At 53.7% G+C, this 22,302-nt stretch overlaps 7 protein-coding genes across 7 annotated transcripts; 3 read left to right on the top strand and 4 right to left on the bottom strand.

The window, feature by feature from the left end:
* Positions 1-378: 378 nt before the first annotated feature.
* BDP55DRAFT_631114 (subtilase) lies at positions 379-1,774 on the bottom strand (the record flags this gene model as incomplete). The annotated part of the gene is made up of 3 exons (XM_060572248.1): positions 379-893; positions 956-1,109; positions 1,172-1,774. 3 exons carry the CDS (start codon positions 1,772-1,774, stop codon positions 379-381), a joined length of 1,272 nt encoding a protein of 423 aa, XP_060430476.1.
* A 7,641-nt stretch (positions 1,775-9,415) lies between these two features.
* BDP55DRAFT_631112 (uncharacterized protein) lies at positions 9,416-9,997 on the bottom strand (the record flags this gene model as incomplete). Its single annotated transcript, XM_060572247.1, has 1 exon — positions 9,416-9,997. The coding sequence occupies one exon, from the start codon at positions 9,995-9,997 to the stop codon at positions 9,416-9,418; it is 582 nt and encodes a 193-aa protein (XP_060430475.1).
* A 1,042-nt stretch (positions 9,998-11,039) lies between these two features.
* On the bottom strand, positions 11,040-11,608 carry BDP55DRAFT_727805 (uncharacterized protein; the record flags this gene model as incomplete). The annotated part of the gene is made up of 2 exons (XM_060579349.1): positions 11,040-11,367; positions 11,466-11,608. The coding sequence occupies 2 exons, from the start codon at positions 11,606-11,608 to the stop codon at positions 11,040-11,042; spliced, it is 471 nt and encodes a 156-aa protein (XP_060430474.1).
* A 3,638-nt stretch (positions 11,609-15,246) lies between these two features.
* On the top strand, positions 15,247-17,130 carry BDP55DRAFT_727804 (uncharacterized protein; the record flags this gene model as incomplete). Its single annotated transcript, XM_060579348.1, has 2 exons — positions 15,247-16,816; positions 16,868-17,130. The coding sequence occupies 2 exons, from the start codon at positions 15,247-15,249 to the stop codon at positions 17,128-17,130; spliced, it is 1,833 nt and encodes a 610-aa protein (XP_060430473.1).
* Positions 17,131-18,195: 1,065 nt separating this feature from the next.
* Positions 18,196-19,505, bottom strand: BDP55DRAFT_727803 (voltage-dependent anion channel; the record flags this gene model as incomplete). The annotated part of the gene is made up of 4 exons (XM_060579347.1): positions 18,196-18,220; positions 18,298-18,383; positions 18,447-18,791; positions 18,855-19,505. The coding sequence occupies 4 exons, from the start codon at positions 19,503-19,505 to the stop codon at positions 18,196-18,198; spliced, it is 1,107 nt and encodes a 368-aa protein (XP_060430472.1).
* Positions 19,506-19,831: 326 nt separating this feature from the next.
* BDP55DRAFT_661286 (molybdenum cofactor biosynthesis protein C) lies at positions 19,832-20,958 on the top strand. The gene has a single exon (XM_060574711.1). It carries the CDS (start codon positions 20,052-20,054, stop codon positions 20,796-20,798), a length of 747 nt encoding a protein of 248 aa, XP_060430471.1. The 5' UTR covers positions 19,832-20,051; the 3' UTR covers positions 20,799-20,958.
* A 44-nt stretch (positions 20,959-21,002) lies between these two features.
* BDP55DRAFT_703556 (uncharacterized protein) lies at positions 21,003-22,290 on the top strand. Its single transcript, XM_060577969.1, has 2 exons — positions 21,003-21,289; positions 21,363-22,290. Exon 2 carries the CDS (start codon positions 21,372-21,374, stop codon positions 22,038-22,040), a length of 669 nt encoding a protein of 222 aa, XP_060430470.1. The 5' UTR covers positions 21,003-21,289; positions 21,363-21,371; the 3' UTR covers positions 22,041-22,290.
* The last annotated feature ends 12 nt before the right edge of the window (positions 22,291-22,302 follow it).

The raw sequence follows: 22,302 nt of genomic DNA, 5'->3' as shown, positions 1-22,302 counted from the left end.
ACCCTTCTCTTTCTTGCTTTGTCTTCTCTCTCCTTTTACATACAGTTGAAACCATCCGACAGACACCCGGAAACCCCAGGTATCCCATCTTGGATGGTGAAGGCTTGTGCTTTGCTTGCTTGCTGGTCCAGGCCGCGCGCCAATGCAGTGATGTGTGCGAATGACTGGGTATCCTCTAAAATGCCGTGAATGTGTTCTTCCCCCCCTCGGATATAAAACACATGGGGGAGAATCACTTATTAAACCAAGGAAAACGTGTCGAAAAAGCCAACATGACGCCATCATGCCTTTGAGGTTTCCAATGAAAGAAACGTCAAAAGAATCCCAACTCTAACTCACGTGGAGTCCTTTGGGAGCACTAACAACATGGCAGAGCTTCTAGAGCTGTCCGTTGTTGGCAATCAAGTTGGTGGTGCCAGCGGTGTTTCGCTGGACGGAGGCACCAGAAGCCTCGGCGAGAGCGAGCATGCGGTCTGTGACAGCCTTGACGGTGTTAAGGCCCTCAAGACCCATCAGGTAGGCGGCAAGGCCAGCAACGTGAGGGGAGGCCATGGAGGTACCAGACAGGGTGTTGGTAGCGGTGTCGGAGGTGATGCCAACAGACAGAATGTTGACGCCGGGGGCGAAGATGTCGACAACAGTGCCGAAGTTGGAGAAGGAAGCCTTGCGATCGTTGCGGGCGTCAATGGCACCGACAGTGATGGCGTTGGCAGCAGAAGCGGGCGAGGTGTTGGCGGCATCCTGGTTCTCGTTTCCGGCAGCGACGACGGGGACGATGCCAGCGTTGTTAAGAGCCTGGATAGCACGGTTGACGGCAGCGGAAGCAGAGCCACCAAGGGACATGTTCATGACAGCCTTGCCAGTGAGGTTCTTCTTAGCGACGTCGTCAATGACTTTTGGTAATGTTAGTTTCGGAAATTTGTATAGGTTAAACTGTGGGTCTCCTGAAACTTACCGAACTGCATGCCATCGAGAACACCAGAGTTGGAGCCAGCACCATCGCCATCAAGAACCTTGACGCCAATGAGGTTGACGTTCTTGGCAACACCGAAAGTCTGACCACCAATGGTACCAGCAACGTGGGAGCCATGTCCGTTCTCATCAGTGTCCTACAATTCTTATTAGCCTCTCATCTCACTCACTCACTCTCGAGATGACTCCAAGTACTTACAACGCTGTTGATGAAGTTGGCACCAAAGGTCGCGCGGCCCTGGAACTCGGAATGGGTGGTAAGAATACCGGTATCCACGATGTAAGCGGTGATACCGTCGCCTCCTGTCTGGTCGAAGACATAGCCAGCCTCACCGGCAGCGGCGTGAGACATGCGGACAAGGCCGGGGGGAGCGTTTGTCTGGGAGACAGTGGCGGAAATCTGGACCTTGGCATCCTGCTCGACGTAGGCGACTTCATCAGCGTTCATGACGCTCATGATCATAGAGTCATCGGCCTCCATGACAGTGGCGCGCCACGCGTTCATCTTGAAGTTGCGGGTAGAGGTGCTCAGGGAGCGGCCGTCGAGGGAGCGCTTGCCAATGTTGCGCTTCTTGATGGAGGCGGCGAAGGAGGACATCTTGGAAGAAATGGCATCATCGTCGAAGGTGTTGTTGTAGACAACAATGTACTTGTTGGGAATCAGGTTGGCGGCGTTGAGGTTAGAAATGGGAACGCCCATGAAGGAGCCAGAGTCGTTGGTCGAGGCGCTATTGCTGAGGCCGAAGGGAGCAGCGAGAGCGGCGGGCAGCACGGCTGCGATGAGGGCGGTAGCACGAACCATGTTGGGCGGTTAGTTCGAGCGGGTGGGTTGTATGTAGATACGGTAAGGTTGTTGATATTTAAGTAATGAGAGGATACGGGAGAGAACTAGCTCGTCGTCGTCGAGAGATCGTCAAAAAAGAAGTATTTGTTGGAAGAAGAAAAAGAGCCGAGACCGCTGGTCTATTTTTTGAATTTGTGGCGGTGGTTGACGAGGAAAGAACGAGGTCTTGTCGTCGAGGTTGGGAGGTCGGCACGGAAGGTGCGAGCGAGAGTGACTCGATGAGGTTGGGAAGGCGCGAATGAGTGCGGGCGAGAAATTCTGAGAGAAAGAGCAACCAAGAAGGATTCGGATACCAGTCACGACACAAAGCCCTTGTTTACTTTCTCAAATCTTTTCAAATGCGATAAAAGCTGCCGTTACCAAGTTGAAACAAGGTGTAATAAAAGAGTAGTCCAAGAAGCGGAAAGAGGAGGCGGAGGTTTGTTTGGTATTTAGCTAACCGGCCACACGGAGGAACGTGAGGATTAGGATAGACTAAAGAAGAGATTTATGGAAGATGGGAAAGAATAGAGAGAGAGACGGAGCAAGAAGAAGTAAGAGACGGAAGGCCAAGCACAGCTGGGTAAGATGGAGAGGTTGTGGACAGTAACTTAAGTATAACGACGGACGATGAAAAAAGAAGGGGACGGGAGGACCAGGGACTACTGGGACTGGGTAAGGTAGTAGGAGTACCTAGGGGGATACAAGGAGGGAAGATGACCGGGGGGTGTCAGCGGTACATCAAATAAGGTACCTTGCTTTCAGAGAACATACTACGTACAGAGCATTCGTACCTTGTAACCGTACGCAGTAGTGCATCCGGTCCCTGGCCCAGGTTTGTGTGTCTCCATGTGCGTGTGTGCTTGCTTGGTGTGCTTTGGTGCTCGACCTTGACCTTGACCTTGACCTGGGGGGCCCTGAGGTGTGGTCTTTGGGTCCTGGAGGGGTGTGTGGTGTGTGTGAGTGGACCACGCGTGGATGTATGGATGGATGCTGCAGCGAAAGACAGGACAAGGACAAGAGAACGAACGACGGACGAGGTACCGGTCCCGAGGTGTATGTTTTTGGTAGCGAGAGTACAATACGTTATTCTCTATGTATGCTGTCTCACTGCCTCATTGCAGGATCGAGGATTAATGGATTGTGAGGGGACAGAAAAGATGCAGAGACAGGCCGAGACTGAAGCCAGACGGGGGAGTAAGAGACTGTGCTCAGAGCAGGCATAAGTGAAAAGCGTCAAGGTACTTGGTGTGAATACAGCATCTCGAATTTTGCACAAAAAGAGTGGACGGGCCCTCTAGGCTCTGGGCAACATCTGCGGCAGAACAAGGAGTGGAAGCCGAGAAAGGGACGAGACAAGACGGTACGATTAGACAACGACCAGTCTGTAGCAACCAGTGTACTCCGTAGAGATTGGGAGAGGCGACGGGGGAGAAATGGTGACGGACGGGGAAGACGGGGGGGTGAGTAAGGAGAGAGAAAAGGTACGTATCGACGAGGTGAGGTGAGGTAAGGTGGGCTGGACCTGGACCTGGGACCTGGAGACTCTGCCCATCGCCCAGCGCCCAGCGCCCAGCGGTACTGCGACTGCGAGCCTGCGCGTGTGTCTGAGGAAAGGAGATACGTACCGAATATCCGTGCCCCGAGGGCTTGGCTCCCATTTGGGTTGATGCAAAAGCCGTGACTTGCAATATCGGTGCCGGTGCCACGCCGCCAGCCTGTGCATGGCATTACACTACAGAGTACTTGAGCATGGGGGAGGCAAGTGAAGGTGGCAGCCATGGCGTGGCGGCAGTTTGGCATTGTGCACACTCTGTGGCAGACAGGCAGTTCAGTCCATGTCAACTCCTGCTTCTTTGACGACTCCGTTTCCCGTATCACCACTGCTGCGAGGTAACCCTCATCCCCTCTGTATGCCAGAGAGTTTGCAACCTTGCCCATACTGAAGAGGGAGGAAAATGAAAAAGGAAGAACCATCTGGCAGTCAGGAGGTTCAGACTGGTTACCCACACATTTTACTCTCGGGAGGAAAGGCCCAGGGCCGTTCTTGGCACTAGTCTCAATCAAGGCTTGTGCTTCACCTTTTTCTGGTCGTCGGAAGGGATGACGACCGGGGTGGGTGCTGGTGGAGATGGGCGACTGACTGATGCTTCTCCCCGAAAGGTACACAATATGGGCCATGTGCTGTTATTGTTTTTGCCCATTGATTTTTTTTTCTTCTGCTTTGTTCCGCTGTTAGCATTTTACAGACGATGAATCGCCGTCGGGGGGTATAGAATAACCCACTGTGGGTGACGTTACGAATTCAAACAATGAAGGGCATGCGCGTCCCGGGGTGGAGGGACGGCACTAAGGCAAGGTACAGAATACCACACGGCGGCAGTCGGCGGGATGGATGGACAGATCCCAATGGACCGTCGTTGGCGTTTGTTGGCTTTCGACTCACGTCTGGCGGCATGCCACGATTCGATTGGTGGTGATGAGATTTACCATCCTCCCCAGGGTCCTTTCCGGGGGCGCCGTCGCAAGACTTGCGGCAGCCGATTGCCAACCGTTCCAGCCATTGGCGAGGAATGGGAAATTTGGTGCATTTTTGTTAGAACTGATGCGCTGAAGGTTCTGGACCTCTCAGTGCCTACGAAGTACCTAGAGGTAATGTCTCACTTCTCAACCACGCCGTTTACCTTGCCACAAGGTAATAAAAAGAGACGCCCAAGAACGGCAGAGGCGCCGTTTTTAAGGGAACGGCGTCCGCTGCAAGCCGCCGCCTCTCCGTCTACCTGCGCCTCTCCTCCTCACTCACGGTGTCACGCTCTCTCTTTGACGGTCAGACCGTCAGACGTGCTGTCAGTGTCTGTAAAGGAAAGCTGTTTAATCTCGCTGACCACCCCGATCCCATCCATCCATCGCGGCGACCCAGCAATGGGGGAAAAGGTCGGATTGTGACTGAACAGTGTGTGTGTGTGTGTGTGTGAGAGAGAGTATGGGCTCATGTTATATGGTTGGCTCTCACGCTCTCTCCTTCCCCGTCTCTCGGATTATGAGTCTCGGTGCCAGCACAACCTGCGACAAGGATCGCATCGTTGCTTCTTTCGATAGTTCCTTCCACGCTTTGCGTTCATCCGTCTGTCTAAGCCCAATTGTTTGTTCAAAAATTTCGCATCTTCAATTTGCCTCCTTCCTCCACCGGATGGTTCTGGGTTCTTCATTTTTCCATCTTCGTAGCTTGTCAAGGCAGGAACCAGAGACACAAATCGTCCCTCAGTGGGGCCCCACCTGCCTTCTGTCTCTCCTTTCTTCCTTCCCCTGGAAAACTGGCAGGTGTCCCGGCCCAGGATCAAGATACGTACTTGGGCCAAACCCCACATAAAAAGGTACCTGCTCTCGCTCGTCACGGAGACTAACCTCGCAATGGGGAAAGCGTCAAGCCGTAGCGGTTCCCCTTTTGGGCGCTGCGGCAGCCAAGCGCGCTTCTCACTGGCCGTGCCAAGTCAAACAAGGCCGCCCCTCTTATTCTCTTTTCCCCCCTTGGTCCTGCCCATCCTGGACGGTGACCTCCAGGATACGTCCACACGTCGTCGATCCTCCCTCCCCTCTCCGTCGTCCTTTCCTCTCCCCATCCACTAGCGCCGGCTTCGACCCTGTCATTTCGACTAAATCTGTAACGTCCAAGTCCAGCGCCTCATGGCAGAAGAAAAAAAAAAAGAAAGAGGACTTCATTGTACAACTTTTTGTTGTCGTCTTGTCATCGTCGTCGTTCAACTTGGAAAAGGCTCCACTGAATGGTCCACGTCGGCTGTCCACGTTGCCCAGTCTCAGTCGCCGTCTCTTCGGAGTTTTACCGTTGCTGTACGAAGTAACCGTACCTTATCTCATCGTTGTGTCTTACCGGTACAGCATTGTTGCTGCCCTCTTCCCTGCTATCCGTCCCTCGTAGACAAATCCCACGAGTCGCCGTTTGCTTGTCCCAGTATCAAATTGTACGCACTCTCTGGCGGCTTGTCTGGGCTCTATTCACCCGCCCTGGTCCCGTCGCGTCGTTAGATCGCAGCCATCCCGGCCGGGCTCCAGTTCACAAAGCCCCTTACCTCAGCTTTGCTGCTAGGGTATGTGGCCTTGAAGCTGTCAAGTCAACCACCCTGTTCTGCCTCGCGAACTGGCGGTATTGTGTCCGTATGTCCTGTGGCAAGGTATCTGTCGGTCCCTCGTCCCTGAACCTGTTCTCTCAGCAGTCAACACTGAGCACTGAGCAGTCAGATTCTCAATGTTGACCCTCCCTCTTGTGAATCGTATCCCCCTCTGCATAGTACTCGTCGAGTCGATGCCCTCATCGACTAGTCTTGGGCTCTTGGCCTTATCTCTGTCAGCACTCTCGTGAGTCTCGTCGATACTCTCGTCGTCAGCAAAATGTTTTGACTCTACGCTATACCTCTGGGCATGCGTCGTCCATAGCCCCTCCTGCACAAACTTCAGAGTCTCTACTATACAAATCTCCAAACTTGTGCAACCCTCAGTGTCGTTCTCTCCCGAGTTGTAACCCCGGGCCATGCTTGTAAACCCAGAGATGCAGCCATCATGTATAGATACGCTTTGCATCTGCAGCCTTCACCTTTCGACCCGTCATCTAGTCCTCTCCTCCTGCGCTTCTCCCCATCCCCCAGAGCTTCATCATGTCTCTTATTCGTGAGGTCCCCCGTCATCGATTGGTACAGTATATATCCACTCATCCCAGGGGGCTGAAGCTTTTTTAATCTCGTTAACCATCATGACGATGTCGCCGCTGTCACTACTGACTGCCGTCTGCCGTCCCCTCTTTCTTGGCATCCCTGACCTCCCATGTGTTTTTTTGCTCTGTTGCTTTCCCTCTCATCCGTACGAAGTACACGGGTAACGGTACGACTGAGTATTAGCAAACCTACCTTAAGTCCATCTCCTCCCTTGGCACGGGACGGGGGGCGTCAGGGCGATGCACGGAGGCCCCGATCTCGACGTGAGCATAACACAAGTTACCTCCCTCACCACTCGTGACTTGCGGCTCGGCCAGCACGGTGTGACTGTAAAGGCCATGCGCCGTGATGCTTTCTCTCCCTCCAGGCTCCCCTACCACAAAACAACAGACGCCGACTGGCTAATCGACGACGACAATGTAACACAACATGTGCATCTTGGCCTTGCTTAGCCACCGTCGACAATGGACTTGTAGATATTACCACTCAATGCACCAAGAAGCAAAGCTGGACCAGATCAGTACATGCCGCGTCAAAGGATTGGGCGTCATGCAGAAACGTAAACAACTCCAACGCCGCCGTCTCTTCAGCGACGTTTGGTCGAATGCGACACTCGAGGAGGTCTTGTCGCCCTAGCTCTCGAAACCGTTGAAACCGTGCCCTCCTCCCCTTCTTACTCCCCCCTCCCTCTCCCCAAGCCTGGGGTTAGACTTGGGATTGTCGCGGGAGATTGACGGACGTCTGTGGCATCGTTTTGGCATGCCGTGGGAATCAAAAGGGCAATGCGGAGAACGGACCAGAAGAGCAAGCCCAGGCCAGCCATCGTCGTCGTCGTCGTCGTCCGAGTCGCAAACACCAACATCTGCCCCTCGGCCTCAGACATCTACTCCCCCCTGCTGATGCTGCTGCCACCACTGCACCCCATCTGTCAGGCATCTTCTTTTCCCCAGCCCAGTGCAGCGCATCACTCGGTGGGAAATCTTGACGATCTCTCGTCGCAGAAACCCAAAAAAGAAGCTCAGAGGGAACGTGCCAAGGCCATCTCCCGTCGTGCAGCGTCGCTCGCCTTCGAGACTCCCCCAGGGGCCAAGCAAGCAACAAGGCTTAGCTACGTAGGATTGCATGCAGGGAGTCTGGTGTTGTTGTCGACGGTACGAATACTGCAGGTATCTGTAAGTGGTAATGTCAAGTGACACAATATTCCTGCTCTGCCCGCAACATCTCCATGGGCCGTGGCATCGATTCGTGTTCGACACTTTGATGTTGAATGTCTTGCACTACAGTCTCGAGACAATTCATCAATTGGAAGCCGGCTGGCAGAATATCCAGCTCCTAGATGTTGCAAGGTTCCTTGCTTAGAGCCGATCGGCAAGGTTGCTCCGCCTTCTACCCTATTTTCGACGTTAATGCGCCCAGACCGAATGGCAAGTCAGCAAAGCCACCCCTGGACGACCACCACCGAGGCTGAAGTACTCGATGCATTCCTCTACGAAGTCCTCCGTCCACAGTACGGGTACCGCGGTAGGAGTTCTGGAGTGTAATTAACTTTGCCGTGCGTAAACTTCCGACGTCTACTTCATTTCGAGCCGCAAGGAGATCGTCGGCCGGGGCAGAGCCGTTCGCTGGACGGATTAAGGTCAAACCACCCCCGCCGCCCCGAAATGAGGCGAAAGTGAGAGCGGCGGGCTGACCGCACGATCCGCATGACGGCTTCAACTCTATCCGCCGTTGCCAACTCGGGTCAATAGAGTATCCAGCACTTAATCTGGAGGCCCGGCTGCGATGAACTCTGACACCCATCGTGGCATTCATAGTTCGTTCGGGAGGCCTGTCTCAGACTTTCAGTGCCTGTTGGTGGTTCAAAGTTCGAACGGTTGTCCCCGCTTTGGGAGGATGAGCAGATTGAGTCTCATTGAGAGACGACTCAGACGAGAGATATTCCCCTTGGAGTTTAGCTCGACAAAGCACCGTCCACACCCTCTAATTATTTCCCGCACGTCTTTCATAATCTGGCGTGCGTCGACATCGTTGCCAATCTTTTAGGCTATGTCGCACGAGAGAGGAGCCAAAAAGGCCGCGCACGTTCGTTCAATCTCGGGAGCCTCCCATCTCGGAATGGAGCGATCTCCCATGCGCTCTTGGGGCTCATGGGTCCCAGGTTTGCACGAATAGCGGTGGCTTGCTAGCGGACATGAGCCTGCGTAATTGTGCATGCGTAGGAGCATTATGCAAGGCCGAGGCTGAGTTGCTCAACGTTGTATCCGCGTACCTCGTAGTCGCACATAACGGCTGTACTGCTGCAGCGTTACCTGCCCGTGGTTGTACATTGTATGGTTTGTCTAACAGCCAAGCCTTTTCTGCGTGCGATTGGAAACCAGTCAGAGACTCAAAACAGCCCCTTCTTAGGAGAAAGGCAGGTCGGTCCACCTAGTTTCTAACTGCTGAAGATGCAGCGATACGGCCTTGTCGGGATGCGGGAGGGCAGTCCGCAGCCTGGAAATTTGCTCTCTATACACATCCTTTCTTCCTTTTCACCGTACAGCTGACGACGGCGCGCTTCAGCTTCGTTTCCCGTCCGTTTGGATCCCGTGGAATGTTTGGTGGTGCCACGCCATGTGGGAGGAATACTAACCGACGTCGGCCTAAAGACGAAGACGATGTGCGTGAGTAATGGTAGGCTCGGCCCCGCTGTGTCAGTAGCTAGCCACTTGTGCACACCTCACTTGCATCGCATCGGTTGATCGCCTTGTCAGACCCGAATATGCCATTGCGATAATCTCTTGGATCTTCAATGTTATTCTCACAATGCCCAGGCCTCACTATACGAATACTTGGATACCTTCCACATATTGCCAGCCCTAGAGCATGACTGGCACGTCCCTGCTAATGAGTCTTAACCGAGCCGATGGATGACAGAACCGAGCAAAGATGCAGACAGGATAGTGACCGAGAGGTTCCCAGCGGTGAGGGTACCATGATTGAGATAGATTAATAGATAGCAATAATTATGCCATGGTCCATGGGTGTTGTACATAGACAAGGCCCACGCAGGAGGCGAAGGGCTGATTTTTTTTTTTGCGCGGCTGAAAGGGGGTTCAACCACTCCCCCCACCAAGGCAGAGAGGGCGTGGTGCGTGCAGCGTGGGCCATGGGCGAAGCCATCGACGAGGATGTCGTCGAGCAGAAAAAGTGACAACCCAATCGGGAACTTTGAAACGGCGTGGCGTGGAGGATATCTCCATTTCTGATTGGCTGTAGACTTGGACATGACAACGGATGAAACATCGACGGCCCTTGACAAGTCGTACGTCTCGAGACACGCAGGGATAAGGCCCGTCTTAGATTCGCCCAAGTCGTGGTTGGGAGGCCCCGGCCGAACAGGGGCCGCATGGAGACGCCGTGGACGACGGATGAGGTGACGAATGCTGCTTCGACAGCCGCCCGTGGTCCCCTGCGCGCCGCCATCCCATCCCATAATAACAAAGTACGGCTGACATCCAACCTATTTACCCCGTATCGAACTGAATGACAGGCAGTAGACAGGTACGACAGGCACACCAGGCATGCATTTGCTGATTGTTCCTCAGCCTGTCTGTGAACCGTTGTAGTCTGCTCGAGTCTTGACAGGTCAGGGTGGACCTGCGGTTGTGCTCGACTTGGGCTTCGATGCGCTGGTGGGACAAACCACCAACAAGCGCCAAACTGCTGCGAGGCTCAGGACCTTTCGGCCTGCTGGTGTTGGTAAGCGATATTCGATGAACCCCCCTCCTCCTCGGTCAGTCCACTTCGGCCTTCCGCCACCGTCGTGAGCTTGGAAATTCGAGGAGGGGCCCATCCCCCGTCACGATGCGACTCTGCAGACAAACATCGCTCGCTTGTCTCCTCGCTTCGACGATATCGAATTTATCGATTGCTTCTAGACTCGGGTCCGTTCTTTGTGAGCTCATCGTATCCGCCATTACATCCCAGACCCGAAATAAGGTAATCTGGAATCCGGGAAATGTTATTGCTGGAAGTTGGACCAGTCATTCGGCCCACGAGGATGAGCCGCGGCGTATGTGCAGATATGGATATGTAGACGTTCCGCCGCCTCCGAAGAGAAGGGCGCCGCTTCTCATCTTCCGGACACCGGCGATGATTAAACTACCTGCATTGATCAGCGCCTTGGAAATCTTGAAATCTCGACCGTGTCTCCTAAACTTCCTTGTCTAGGCTTGTAGCTAGCCCCAGTTGTGTGTATGTGCCTGTCGATCCCCAACGGAGGGCTCCAAGTTGTCCGCTGGCCTATTCCTAGATCGAATTCTCCAGAGCCGCAGGCAATATCGAATGAACGCCGCAACTTGGCTACAATCCGATGTACCAGATGGTCCATACATCTCTCTTTCGCTTGTCGCAGATACAGTCGAGACCGTCGTTGTCAGGGCCGGTCTGCGGCGCGAGTGTTTTCCGACGATACGAGGATAGTGGTTACCAGCGCGGGTTTCTCGACGCCCTGGCAGGTTTCAACAAGAACATACTCAAACCGCATCAGTCGTCATCGGTCTTCCATCATCAGGTTGTCTTGTCCCGGAGTTGGCGCGTCTCTCTCTCCGCTTGTTCGTCTCGAGATGTTGAAAAAGCATGCTGATACTCCCCTGCTCGAACACCGCCAAGACATTTTGGACGTCGCCCTCGGGGATGGTTCCATTACTTATTGCACCTAGCTTATTGACATCCTGCTGACAAAACCTCGGAGTGAACCACTGCGTGCGCGTTCGAGTACCAGAAACGTTACCGAATTCTGGGGACACAAGCAGCTCGTACCGCACATCCGACATTTGGTGCCGCAGTAAGGGCGTATTTCCACTGTACTGGTGTCATAGTGCAGCGAATTACGCAATTCGATGTTTGCAGATACTGTAGATCATGTTTGTGATTCGATATCGACGCGTGAATATGGCGACAGCTCGGAGCCGTCGCCAAAGGCCTCGCCGGTTGTCATGCCTTTTGCAGTTTGCCGGTTAACAAGCTGCTTCCGCTGCAAGTTCCAGACCATATCATCTCCGTTACCCGCCGCCAGCCCGGCCGCGCGGGTGTGGCCATCCATCTCTCGGCTCTTCCCCACCGGGCAGAGCCCCGCGATACACCGCATCCCTGGGTTCGGCTCATCCGCCGCGCGCCGTGGAAAGTCAATTTGTCTTTTGCTATTAAAAGAGTCGAGAGACGTGCTACCCTCCACAATCCGGAATGCAGGGTCTGATGCTTCATCTCAGGGCGATCTGTGATCCGAACGAGAGGCTCTAAGACAGTTGGCATAAGGACGTCGGCAAAATCTTGCGACGGCTCAACACGTGTCGTTTCAATAGCATTGTTAGACTTTGCTGGGCGTTTACGCCGAGATGGTGATCAATCAAGAATGCGAAATGCAAAATCCACGCCTGGGACGATGTTCGAGTCAGGCACGCTTGAAGTCCAGACTCGGCATTGCTCGTGGCTGATTTCAAATTCCGAATGCTTGGGCGTTGCAGCCAAGCCTGCAAGAGTCAGTCCGAGGCTCAGCGGTAATGATAAAGAGGCGTCTCCCTCCCATTCTGCCTGGCATTAGATGGGGCGGTTTGGGTTGCTTTGTTGATTCCCCGTTCCATCCTCGCAGCATTCCTGAGGTCGGTGGTCTTGCCGATGAAAGCTGTCAGTCTGACTCGACCCGGATTGGGTCTGATTAACATCGGAACGTATGCCCTTGGCCACGACTCGGAATGCGATTATCTGCGATGGATTGCTTGGTCAGTCAGTCGACTGGGACGAACCCTCAGCGGCAAGCTTACAGCCGAACGCTGTCATGACATTGATTCAAGGTTAACGTCTGGCGACCCCTCGAGCTGACTCAATTGCCCCGCGTGACCTTGTACTCGCAAAAATAGGTTGGTAGTTGCAGCAGCCATGCTTGCTGTAGAACAAGTTGAAACGGTAGAAGGTTGGCGAAGCCTACCCGAGCAACTCAATTGGAGGTGTTTCGTTGTGATGCCGAACCTTGGTCTGGGCCTTGTGGACGAATTTCCTGTCGTCTCTGTGCTGTTAGCATCTCGAGCATATGTGGCTACACGGCGCATGATGGCTACTCTAGGATCAGGCGTAGCCAGCAGTATCTATGCCTTGGATCCATGCCAATGATTTCGTCAGATCTGGGAGGCTGGAAGTCCAGCACCTATAAACATGCTATCGTGAGCAAGGAAGCAAGTTCCAATGACACGATGAAGCCGCAGTCCGTTGTTAGATTCGAAATTCATGTATCGCTCAAAGGTGGGATGTGTGGCTTGACGTTGTAATTGTGTCGGTCTTTCCGCTGCTCGAGTTCATGTAAATGCTGATGTAAGCCATCGGGCATTTTGTGAGTGGACCCCCGACCATGTGACTGGCAGGGTTCTGATAAGCCAAGATTGCGCGATAAGGCGAAGCGATAAAGTCGACCGATAAGACACCTCGAGAAAGTAGCACAAGGTAAAGTAATTTACACTTCCGATTTTTGCAACCCAGAAGGTAATGCGATGGGACTGACTCTGCACTCGGAGCTCGTCATGCAGGGACGGCTGTGCACGTCTCATCCACGAGGTGGGCAGTGAGTCTTGACTCTGACGTTCTAGGCTGCAATGCGCGCTGACGTTGAACGTACCGTGAAGGTTCAAGGTAGTGAGTGTCAAATGAGCCAGCCAAACGGGACATTCGTGTGGTTTTGTATCCGCATGCCGGGAGATGTGCATCAGGGTGGGGGACCTTGATTAGACTCAGGTTTAGATTGTGTACATTCTTGGCCTTGAAAGATGTTTACTACTGCAACTGTCGCCGTAGTGCTCGTAAATGAAGAAGAATTAAAGAGAAATGCAGCGAAGGAGGAAAGAGTTTTCCTTCATTCCTTGGCCCAGCCTTGTGTTACCATTGCAACCAGCTGTCTTGCACCTCACATTTACTTTGTCCCTGGTACTCAAAAGGTCGACTTACCTTGCCTTGGTATGTTCAACAGGTATCCATGCATTCAATGGAAACTCTGGCCCAGAGAAATAGAACAAGGTACTTGGGAACCGATAAGTAGGAGAGAAAATAAAGCTACCGACCGCCGTTCCGTGTATCCTTCTGTGCCGTCATGTTTTATTGTCCTGTCATGCTTCCTTGAAAAAGTCGCCTTGTTGATGTTACTTTCCCCTCTTTTCGCCCAATAAATATAACTTGCGGAATGAGTATCCGTCCATCATAAGCAGACCACTTCAATATTGGCTTTAATTTCCTCGCCTTCTTGACCTTTTGGTACATACTACATACTCTCCTCTCAAAACGACTCAATCAGATATTTCATCAGTTTATTGACCTCATCACGGAGTCGTTACCCCCATTCTGTCCGTCCAATCTCGTGCCACACTTCATTGCCTGCCCACTGCGGAAACACGAAGCCAACCACGCCACCCCCGTCGCCAGTTCGCCTGCCTCACCAACGCATCAACAGCAGACAGACTGCAGTAATTACCTTGCTTTACGGATACATTGGTGGCATAACCAACAAGCCGCAGTCGGGGTCGCCTCCCCTTTTTTTTCCTTTACCTGACCGTCTAGGTGGCCCGCACACTCACCTTACAGGCTTACCGTGCCACACCGGTACCCGCAACCCGGCGCATCGCTCCCGCACCACCGCTGCCTCACCTAACACAGAACACAGGCGCAGGCGCAGACACCGGGACGCAGCGCAGTGCAGCAGAGCGCAGCGCAGCCCTTTCCTTCCCAAGTTCCCTTTGCCTCGCGCTTCCCGTCCGCTCGACCATTTTCCAAATGTCCGGTACCCGTTTCATTTCCAGACACAGCATTGAACATCCAACAACCCTTTTTCCACATCCACATCCGCTTTCTGCTGCCTCTACCTCTGCCTCCTCTTAGTTTTGTTGTTCTCTTTGTCTCGCAAGGTGACCTCTTACGACAACGGCTTCTCCTCAACGTCTGCCGCAATCCACCTCTAACGGAACACCTACGGACACTCTTCTCTCTTCCTCCATCGCCGTGTGTTCCTGGCCTCCCTCTCTTCTCCAAATCATCTCTCGGGCTCGCATTCTCAGTCGCCCAAGAGTCGACACTTCCATTCTTTTCACCCATCCGACCAAGCCTTGTACTGTCTGCCACCAATCACTCCATCCGGTATCATACCTTTCGCCCTCTCACAATCTACTCTGGATACCTAGCCATACAACTTTCTCCCTCCGCCTTGGCCTCCACCCCCTCCCTCCTCTCGTCTCCTCTCCTCCCGCCGCCGTCCGCATCCTCTTTATCGGCGCTTCCACACATTGGGCCGTTTCCCTGCCGCTGCGCACGCGACCGACCGCGTAAAGTGGCTTGGGCGAAGCGAAGAGACCCCAGCGCAGCGCTACTTTCCACTGGGACCAACCTGACGAATACGGCCGCCAGCCGACCAAAACAGCTGCTCAGCATTGTTGTGACCCCCCCCCCGGTCTGGGTTATCCAGGGTCTCTGAATTATTGGGACATTCATTTCCCCCACCATCGTCAAAGCAGTCCAGAGCCAATCTCCCTTCGCCTTTCTTCCCTCCGCTTGATCAGCAATCCCGCTATCGCCGCCGTCGCCGCCGCTCCCCGTCCCCTCCCCCTTGGAGATTGTCGGGCCATGATCTAGGAACGGCTTCAATCCTCCCCCTTCTCCGAAAATCTTAGTTTTTCGCTCCAAAGAATCATCTTCTCCGCCCTGACGACCATGTCCGTTTGCGTCGAACAGTCCTTTCCTTCAACCGACGACGACGCCGACGTCACGAACAACGTCCCCCGAGACCGAGACCCCTCCGGTATCGATAGGCGACAGTCGCGAGACGACTACCATGCCACTGCCAACGCCACTGAAGAGTTGACCTCGATTATGACAGCCTCTGCTTCCATCCTTTCAACCATACTCAACACCTCATCCAACCCAGTATCCCCAGGCCCATCAAGCCCACCTCTCGAGCAGGCAAAGAGCAATGAATTCGTGCCCCCGACACGTCCAAGCAGCACGCCCTTCTTACACCCCGATCAACGGAACTCGGATTGCTGCACTCCGATGGCCGACGACATCGATGCCTACGGAGGCCCGGGCATCACCACTCCTTCCTATACTCTCGAGACCCCCGAGGTCACGCCCTCCCTGAATCTGAATGACTTGCCAGCCGAAATTCACGAATGCATCCTCGATCACCTTTTCGGATACCGAGTGTCCACAAACTCCAAGAGCTCGGTGGGCATGCAGAGCGTGACCAAGAGTTGGGGGACCGCACTTCGTCATTCGCGACGCAGGGAGTTGTCGGAGCTTGCTCTCGTCAGTCCTGTCTGGAGAATCCTGATCCAGGAGCGTCTGTATCGTCACATCAAGATAAAAGCCACCATCGAGTCGCTAGAGCTTGCTATGATGTACTTTAGCGAACACAACCATCTCCGGCACTACGTCAAGCACATTGAGATTTGGTTCCCAGTCTTCCAGCCCAAGTACGGTCCGCTGGCGTTGAGCACTACTCTTGCTCTTCCCACGGTCACAATGGACGGATTGACAAATGCGACATACACCCTCCCCGCCAACAACTGCAGTCTCGAAGAAGCCTTCACCTTTGTTTCGATGGCCCTACCTGACGTCTGCGTTCTGACCATCGAGGGAGGTGAAAGAAAGAAGGCACCAAAAGTACAGCACAGTTGGCATAAGCGGCCCCCTGGCTGGCATCTGCCGACCCTTCACTCCGTTCGCACCCTGGTCACCAAAGGCCAGTGGAACTTGATGCGCGAAGACTCGGATTTCTCAGCCTTCCTAGCAGCTCTTCCAAACCTCAACGAGTGGCATGGCTCCTACAGCAAGCCCAAGTCTAAGAGTTACCTGAGCATGGCCAGCATTCTACCTAAACTTCCCACAAATCTCACTTACCTCAACTTGTGCCTCGAAAGCGACTACCGCCGGGAGCTCACTTGCCCTCCATTTTACATGAAGGTTTCCAACCAGGTTCACTTCTGCACGAAGCTGGCCGAGGCAACTCCGGCGCTAGAGCATCTGGCCTACACCGGTCGCGTTTGCAAGAATTTCTTCAATATGGCGGCGATTAGATCGGATTCGAGAACGACGCGACTCAAGACGATTGATCTGACGGTCAAGAACTGCTGTCGCCCCGTACCGCAGTTCCATGATTCTGGCAGCGGTATTCAGGACATGAATTTTATCCACTCTTTCGAGATGCTTGTGTTGGCAGGCATTCACTCGATGTCGACTCTCAAGGCTTTGGACTACCTGCGGATTCGCTTCGTGGACTTGGGTAAGTCATGTCTCGCATCTTTTAGATTCCCCCCTTGCTAACTAGTGCTAGACTCTCCCGTCCCTCCCTTGAATCCATACTTTGTCCTGAGAGACGGCTGGTGTTCCGGAGTCTGGAGCGACAACATTCTCACAGAGCTAAATCGAGTCCGGCCGAACGCAAAGTTTGAGCAGCTAAGTGAGTCATTCGGCGAAGTCGGATTCAACAAGGACGGTCGCATGATTATAAGCCCCGATTACCCTCGATCGCGAGTCTTGTCTCTCAAGCTCGCTAACTACGCTCTACTGGCGGGCAGCGTTGCTGCACTACCCTAAAGGGTTCGTTGAACCTTGACAACACACCAACATACCTTGGTACACACCCGCACAGCGGTTTTCCTATTTTGAAATTTGACGACAACACAACACAACGAACATGCAAGCACAGCAATAAGGGGGTCACTTGAACGGCGTTAATTCGAGGTTTCCGCGCCATAGATGGACAGCATCATACCCCTAATCTGATTTGGGAAAGTTCTGGGTCTGTGATTCTTGCTACCTTGACGGAGTTTGGGCTCGGCACGTGGGACGAAGGGTAATTCGGAGTCTATAGGGAGGGAAGATTTGGTATTCCTTTATACTTGCGGCATGCTGTTCGTTTGGCTCTTGCATTTGCATGCTGAAAGAGTTGCGAATGTCTACTTTTGCTCCAGTCATACACAAGGTCAACAAAAGGTTTCCTTTGCAGAGAACAAGCAATATTGCCCCTATGTGGTGTCGCTCCTATGTCGGCTACAAATGAAGTGATGTACATGGAAAGATGCGGCGGCAATTGCTGCAAAAGATCTCTAATGGTTCCGCGATGATATAAGTTTCTCCCGTGTGTGTCTCTTAGACGGTCAGTGCCAATGAGGCTGTCGCAGAATGGCAGTTGAGATACCAAAGCCATGGAGGCTCCTTTGATAAATTGCTGACGTCAATCTGGGTTGGTGATGTGCTTTGGATTGCGTTCCATGGTCTTAGTTGTGGTAGGCTTTGGAGCGGGTATGACAATATGACGATGCCGTTGGGTACATGTAATGATTCTTGAGGCGAGATTCATCGTCCATTTTTTTGCGAAACAGGCAAGGAATTATTTGAAGAGGTGATCAATGCCGTGATTAAGTTATTGAGTCTTTGACAGCATATTTCTTGGTGATGATATATCCTAAGACTACGCGTGAGAGGGCTAATAAGGAATTTCCTTGCTCATGGTAGCATACGCAAGGAGCGAGGTTGAGTACTTCAGTTCTAAAGCACAACAAACATGAGCGGCTACATTTCCTAACCCATAACCACGTCGTGACTATCACTCTCAACCCTGGGGGCAAAGTTCTCGAGGTTGGAAGTTTGGAATACGAATTATTCGGTTATGCAGAGGCCAGCACTAGTCTTTTAGCTTTACATTTATCAAAAAACACCTTCATTATCAAGCCAACATTCCAAAGCCATATCAGGACCAACATAACGGCCAAACAGGTAGACCACATCTTGAAGGCTCGGGATCCGAAAATCTTACCCAACTGAAGTACCGCATTGGTGTAGACGCCCTGCAAGATTAGAGAAGTCCCCTCTAAGCCGAGCCAAAGAAAAACGCTGGGGTAAAAACTCACCCATGGGAAAACCATGGCCCATCCAGCAAGAGTATACGGGATCCGATTCGGCTTCCATCCCCCTGCAAAGAAGGCGCGAAAGACGCCTAGGATGGCAAAGAGCCACCAGTACGTCCCCAGACCCCAGGCTACGAGACCGGCAAAGATACTCGGGTAGCCCACCGGAGCGGCAGCGGCATCCGCGGAGAAAAGGGCGCCGCTACCCGTATACGAAGCGAAGCTGCCGCCGATGACAGCCTGTCCCAGTATCTGCAGCGCGTAACTTGCCTGGCCCCACGGTTCGCAGAGGATCATGTCCTGAAAGGCCTTCTCCTTGGGAGGTTCGTTGTTCCCTAGCAGCCGCGCCTAGAATAACACGTCTAGCGCGAAAGCTAGGGGCAGGCCCATGCCGATGAGGAGGTAGGATACGACGATGATGGGGACCTGTTGGGTGCTGGTGAGGTTCGCCGCTGATGTGCAGAGGGTCCCGCCTGCTGCTGCGGCTGTGAGTGCTGCTGTGAGTGCTAGCTGGGTCGAGGGCGAGAGGTGGGCTACGCCTGGTGGGTAGACTTTGATGGAGATGAAGGGGAGGATGAGAATGGTTATTGTTGCGAGGGCGAAGGAGATCCACCATAGGATGTGGACTGTTGCGCTCCAGGGTCCTCCGGTGTTATTGTTACCGCTGTCGGGGGCGAGGGCGAGGGAGGCTGTTTGGGTTACGGAGGTGAAGGTTATGGAGATGCTTGCGAGGCCTGCGAGTTCTGCGTCGTCGTGTTTGAGGGCGCGGATGGTGTGTGTCCGGTGGAGGGTTAGGCGGGCGGCGTAGAGGGTTAGCATGAGCAGCAGGAGGAGGATGGAGGTTGCCCAGAAGGTGTAGGCTATTATTATGAGGCCCGGGAAGCGGTAGTCTAGTTGGTGGAGGACTGTGGCTGTTATTGCTGTTCCTTGGGGAGTGAGGAACCATTGTGAGGAGAAGTCACGGATTGAAGTTCGGACTGATGATGATCCATGGGGTGGTGGCTGTGGTTGTGGTTGTTGAGGTTGAGGGGGGACGTTGTTTGGTTTGGAGACCAATGGCATCCTGGAAACGCTCATCGAATAATACTATGGGAGGTTGGTGCTGATGCTGTGATGATTGGTGGTTCTATTGATGATGTTCCACCGCGGAAGGATCTGGAGGAAAGGGTAAGACAGGGTGGAAAAAGTGAAGCCCTCTTCCACCATGGCACAATGGAACCTGGGGGCGGACGATATGGAGAGGTTGGGCTAAGTGATATGCATGGCGCCCAGACAGGAAACGTCTGGGCGCATAGAAGGCGGATAGATCAACGGGTAGATCGGTTCTTTGTCGATTGTTACACTAGCCCCAGCTGCGTCATGCCGTAATCATGACGCCCGGGAACAACATCGTGTCGCACACAATGTAAAAGCGTTCAAACGTGGCTTACTCACCAAAGGTATCCCCTCAAGCTCTAGGCCGTGTATCCGTTCCCGCTTCATTCGTGGTCTCTGTGAACAGCATCAAACCACCTTTGGCACGAGAACTCAGAATCAACAGTTAGTTCCCAACCTTTCGGGTAGATTATCAAGCGAGACAAGAGAGACAGTCATCAAATACTCAAAACCATGGGACTACCAGCTATGAGGCCACTCCTGTTGGCGGGCGGCAAGTCGACTCGGATGGGCACACCCAAACACCTCCTCCGGATGCCCGACGGAACACCCCTGTACCGGCGGCAGCTGCAACTACTACGCACCATCTTCCCGGAGCCGCAGACGATCTTCATCTCGCTGGCGCAGGAGTCCGAGACAGATGAGTTCCTCGACGAATTGCTGGCGCAGGCGACCACTCCCGCCGACCAGTCCCCCGAAAGTGAAGGCTGTAAAACACCATCAAGACCCAGGATACAGATTCTACGCGACTACCACCCCGCAAATGCAGATGCAAAGTACTCTGCTGCCGGCAGCCCTGCTGCAGGACTCCTTGCAGCATACCGCTACGACGCGTGGGCGTACTGGGCCGTGTTGGCGTGCGACTATCCCCTGATCCCGGCAGAAGCCTTCTTCCACCTGTTCGTCAAGCGCGACGCCGTGCCCGTGACGTGTTTCCGCACCGCGGAGGGGGTATGCGAGCCGCTGCTGGCGATATGGGCGCCGCCTGCGCTGTCGCGTTTGGCGGAGCGGGTTGCGCGGGGGCATCCGCGGCCCGAGGAGACGGCGAGGGAGCTTGATGGGTTGATGGTTGATGCGCCGGCTGGGTGTGAGTGGTGGTTGACGAATGTGAATACGATGGAGGAGTGGGTTAAGGCTGTGGAGGAGATGAAGTTGGGGCCGCCGGGGAGGGGAGACATTATGCTGGAGGGTGTTGTTTGATGGACATGTTGTGTAGTAAGTCAAAAGTCACCACTCTTGCAAAGCTCATACCGATGTGACATGATGCTTTGTCGGCACAATCCATGAAATTTGCAAGAATTCTTTCCAAGGCATGTACGTCTCATCCGCCATTCGGTGGACGGAGAAGGAAACCGCAAGGGCCTGGACGGGGCAACAACCGGGAGACCCGCACCGGAGGGCGGCCGACGGGGCCGAAGGTGGGAACCCCGCTTGTCAGCACCTTAAACCCGAAGAAGCGCGTGTTTTCGGTCTAAACAGCCGGAAGCGGGGCTAAACCCCACTGGCCGACGTCGTGAGACGTTCCCGCAGAAACGACATCCACCAACGCGCAGGCAGCAGCGGCGTGATATCAGGCAGACATTTGCATTTGAAGAAACATGTTTCCAGTCAATTGTAAAGAAACCTGAAGAAAGTCAATTGCGGCCTTAATCATCAAACATCACAGCGTATGCTGCAAACCAGCAAAGAATGTATGTGGCCCACCCTTCCGCCCAGCCGCTGTCTCCCGATCCTTCCGATTTACCCGATCTAACATGATGATAGAACCATCACATGCATACACACATAATCATCATGAGCGAAGCCTTGAAACAGAATTGCTCGGGTCTATTTAGCCTCCCGTGGGAAATCAGAGAAAAAATCTACGAGTACTATCTCTCGTTCGACCACGATGACTTTGGCGACACAGTCCGGCCGCTGCACGTCTACTTCGAGCAAGGGGAATACAAGAAACCCCTGCCGCCGCTCATGCTAACATGCAAACGCGTCTACCGCGAGCTCCACCAACCCGTCCACGCCGACGCCATTATGCGCGTGCACTCCCACGGCTACGGCGATCGGCGCATCGGCTTCGCCGTCCACGGGACCCTGCGCTTCGAGCGCCTGCGCCGGCTATATGTCCTCATCGCCATGGAGTACCCCAATTGGAACCGGTGGCTGGCAATATTCGCCGAGGTGGCGCGGCGTGCGAAGGACTTGACAGAGCTTGTTGTGGATTGGGAGCCGAGGCCGGGACCGCCGAATCCCAAGGTTTGGGAGGCCAAGTTGACGGAGAAGAAGCACGATGAGTTCTTTGGGGTATTGGCGGCGTTGAAGGGGTTGGAGGTTGTGAGGTTCCATGGGGAGATGCCTGAGGGGTGGAGGGAGAGGTTTGAGAAGGAGGTTGATGCGAGGCTCGTGTGTTATCGGTATAAGTGGTGGAAGGAGACTGGGCTGGAATGAGATGGAAGTGCTGTAGAAGTTGGGTATAAAACAAGACGTTTGAGGAGTTGGAAAAAATGATGCTATACAGATGCTATTGCAAGACTGATAGGGCTTGGTTAGGACGGTTTGAGGAGGAAGAAGCCGATCAAAGAATGGCGGTCCGCTGAGTAAGGTATATGTTGCTACAGAATATCTTGATCATAAGAGGCACGAAGGTAGAAAGAAACCACCTGGGGTCATAACACACACTTTTCTTCAGGACCTCCACACGTGACACATA

This window comes from Colletotrichum godetiae, assembly GCF_030913485.1.
Source record: "Colletotrichum godetiae strain CBS 193.32 chromosome Unknown BDP55scaffold_17, whole genome shotgun sequence".
NCBI lineage: Eukaryota > Fungi > Ascomycota > Sordariomycetes > Glomerellales > Glomerellaceae > Colletotrichum > Colletotrichum godetiae.
This window is presented reverse-complemented; position numbering and strand designations above follow the sequence as displayed.

Excerpts from the sequence above, each read along its gene's own strand:
- BDP55DRAFT_661286 (XM_060574711.1), top strand. The coding sequence starts at position 20,052 with ATGGGACTACCAGCTATGAGGCCACTCCTGTTGGCGGGCGGCAAGTCG.
- BDP55DRAFT_703556 (XM_060577969.1), top strand. The coding sequence starts at position 21,372 with ATGCATACACACATAATCATCATGAGCGAAGCCTTGAAACAGAATTGC.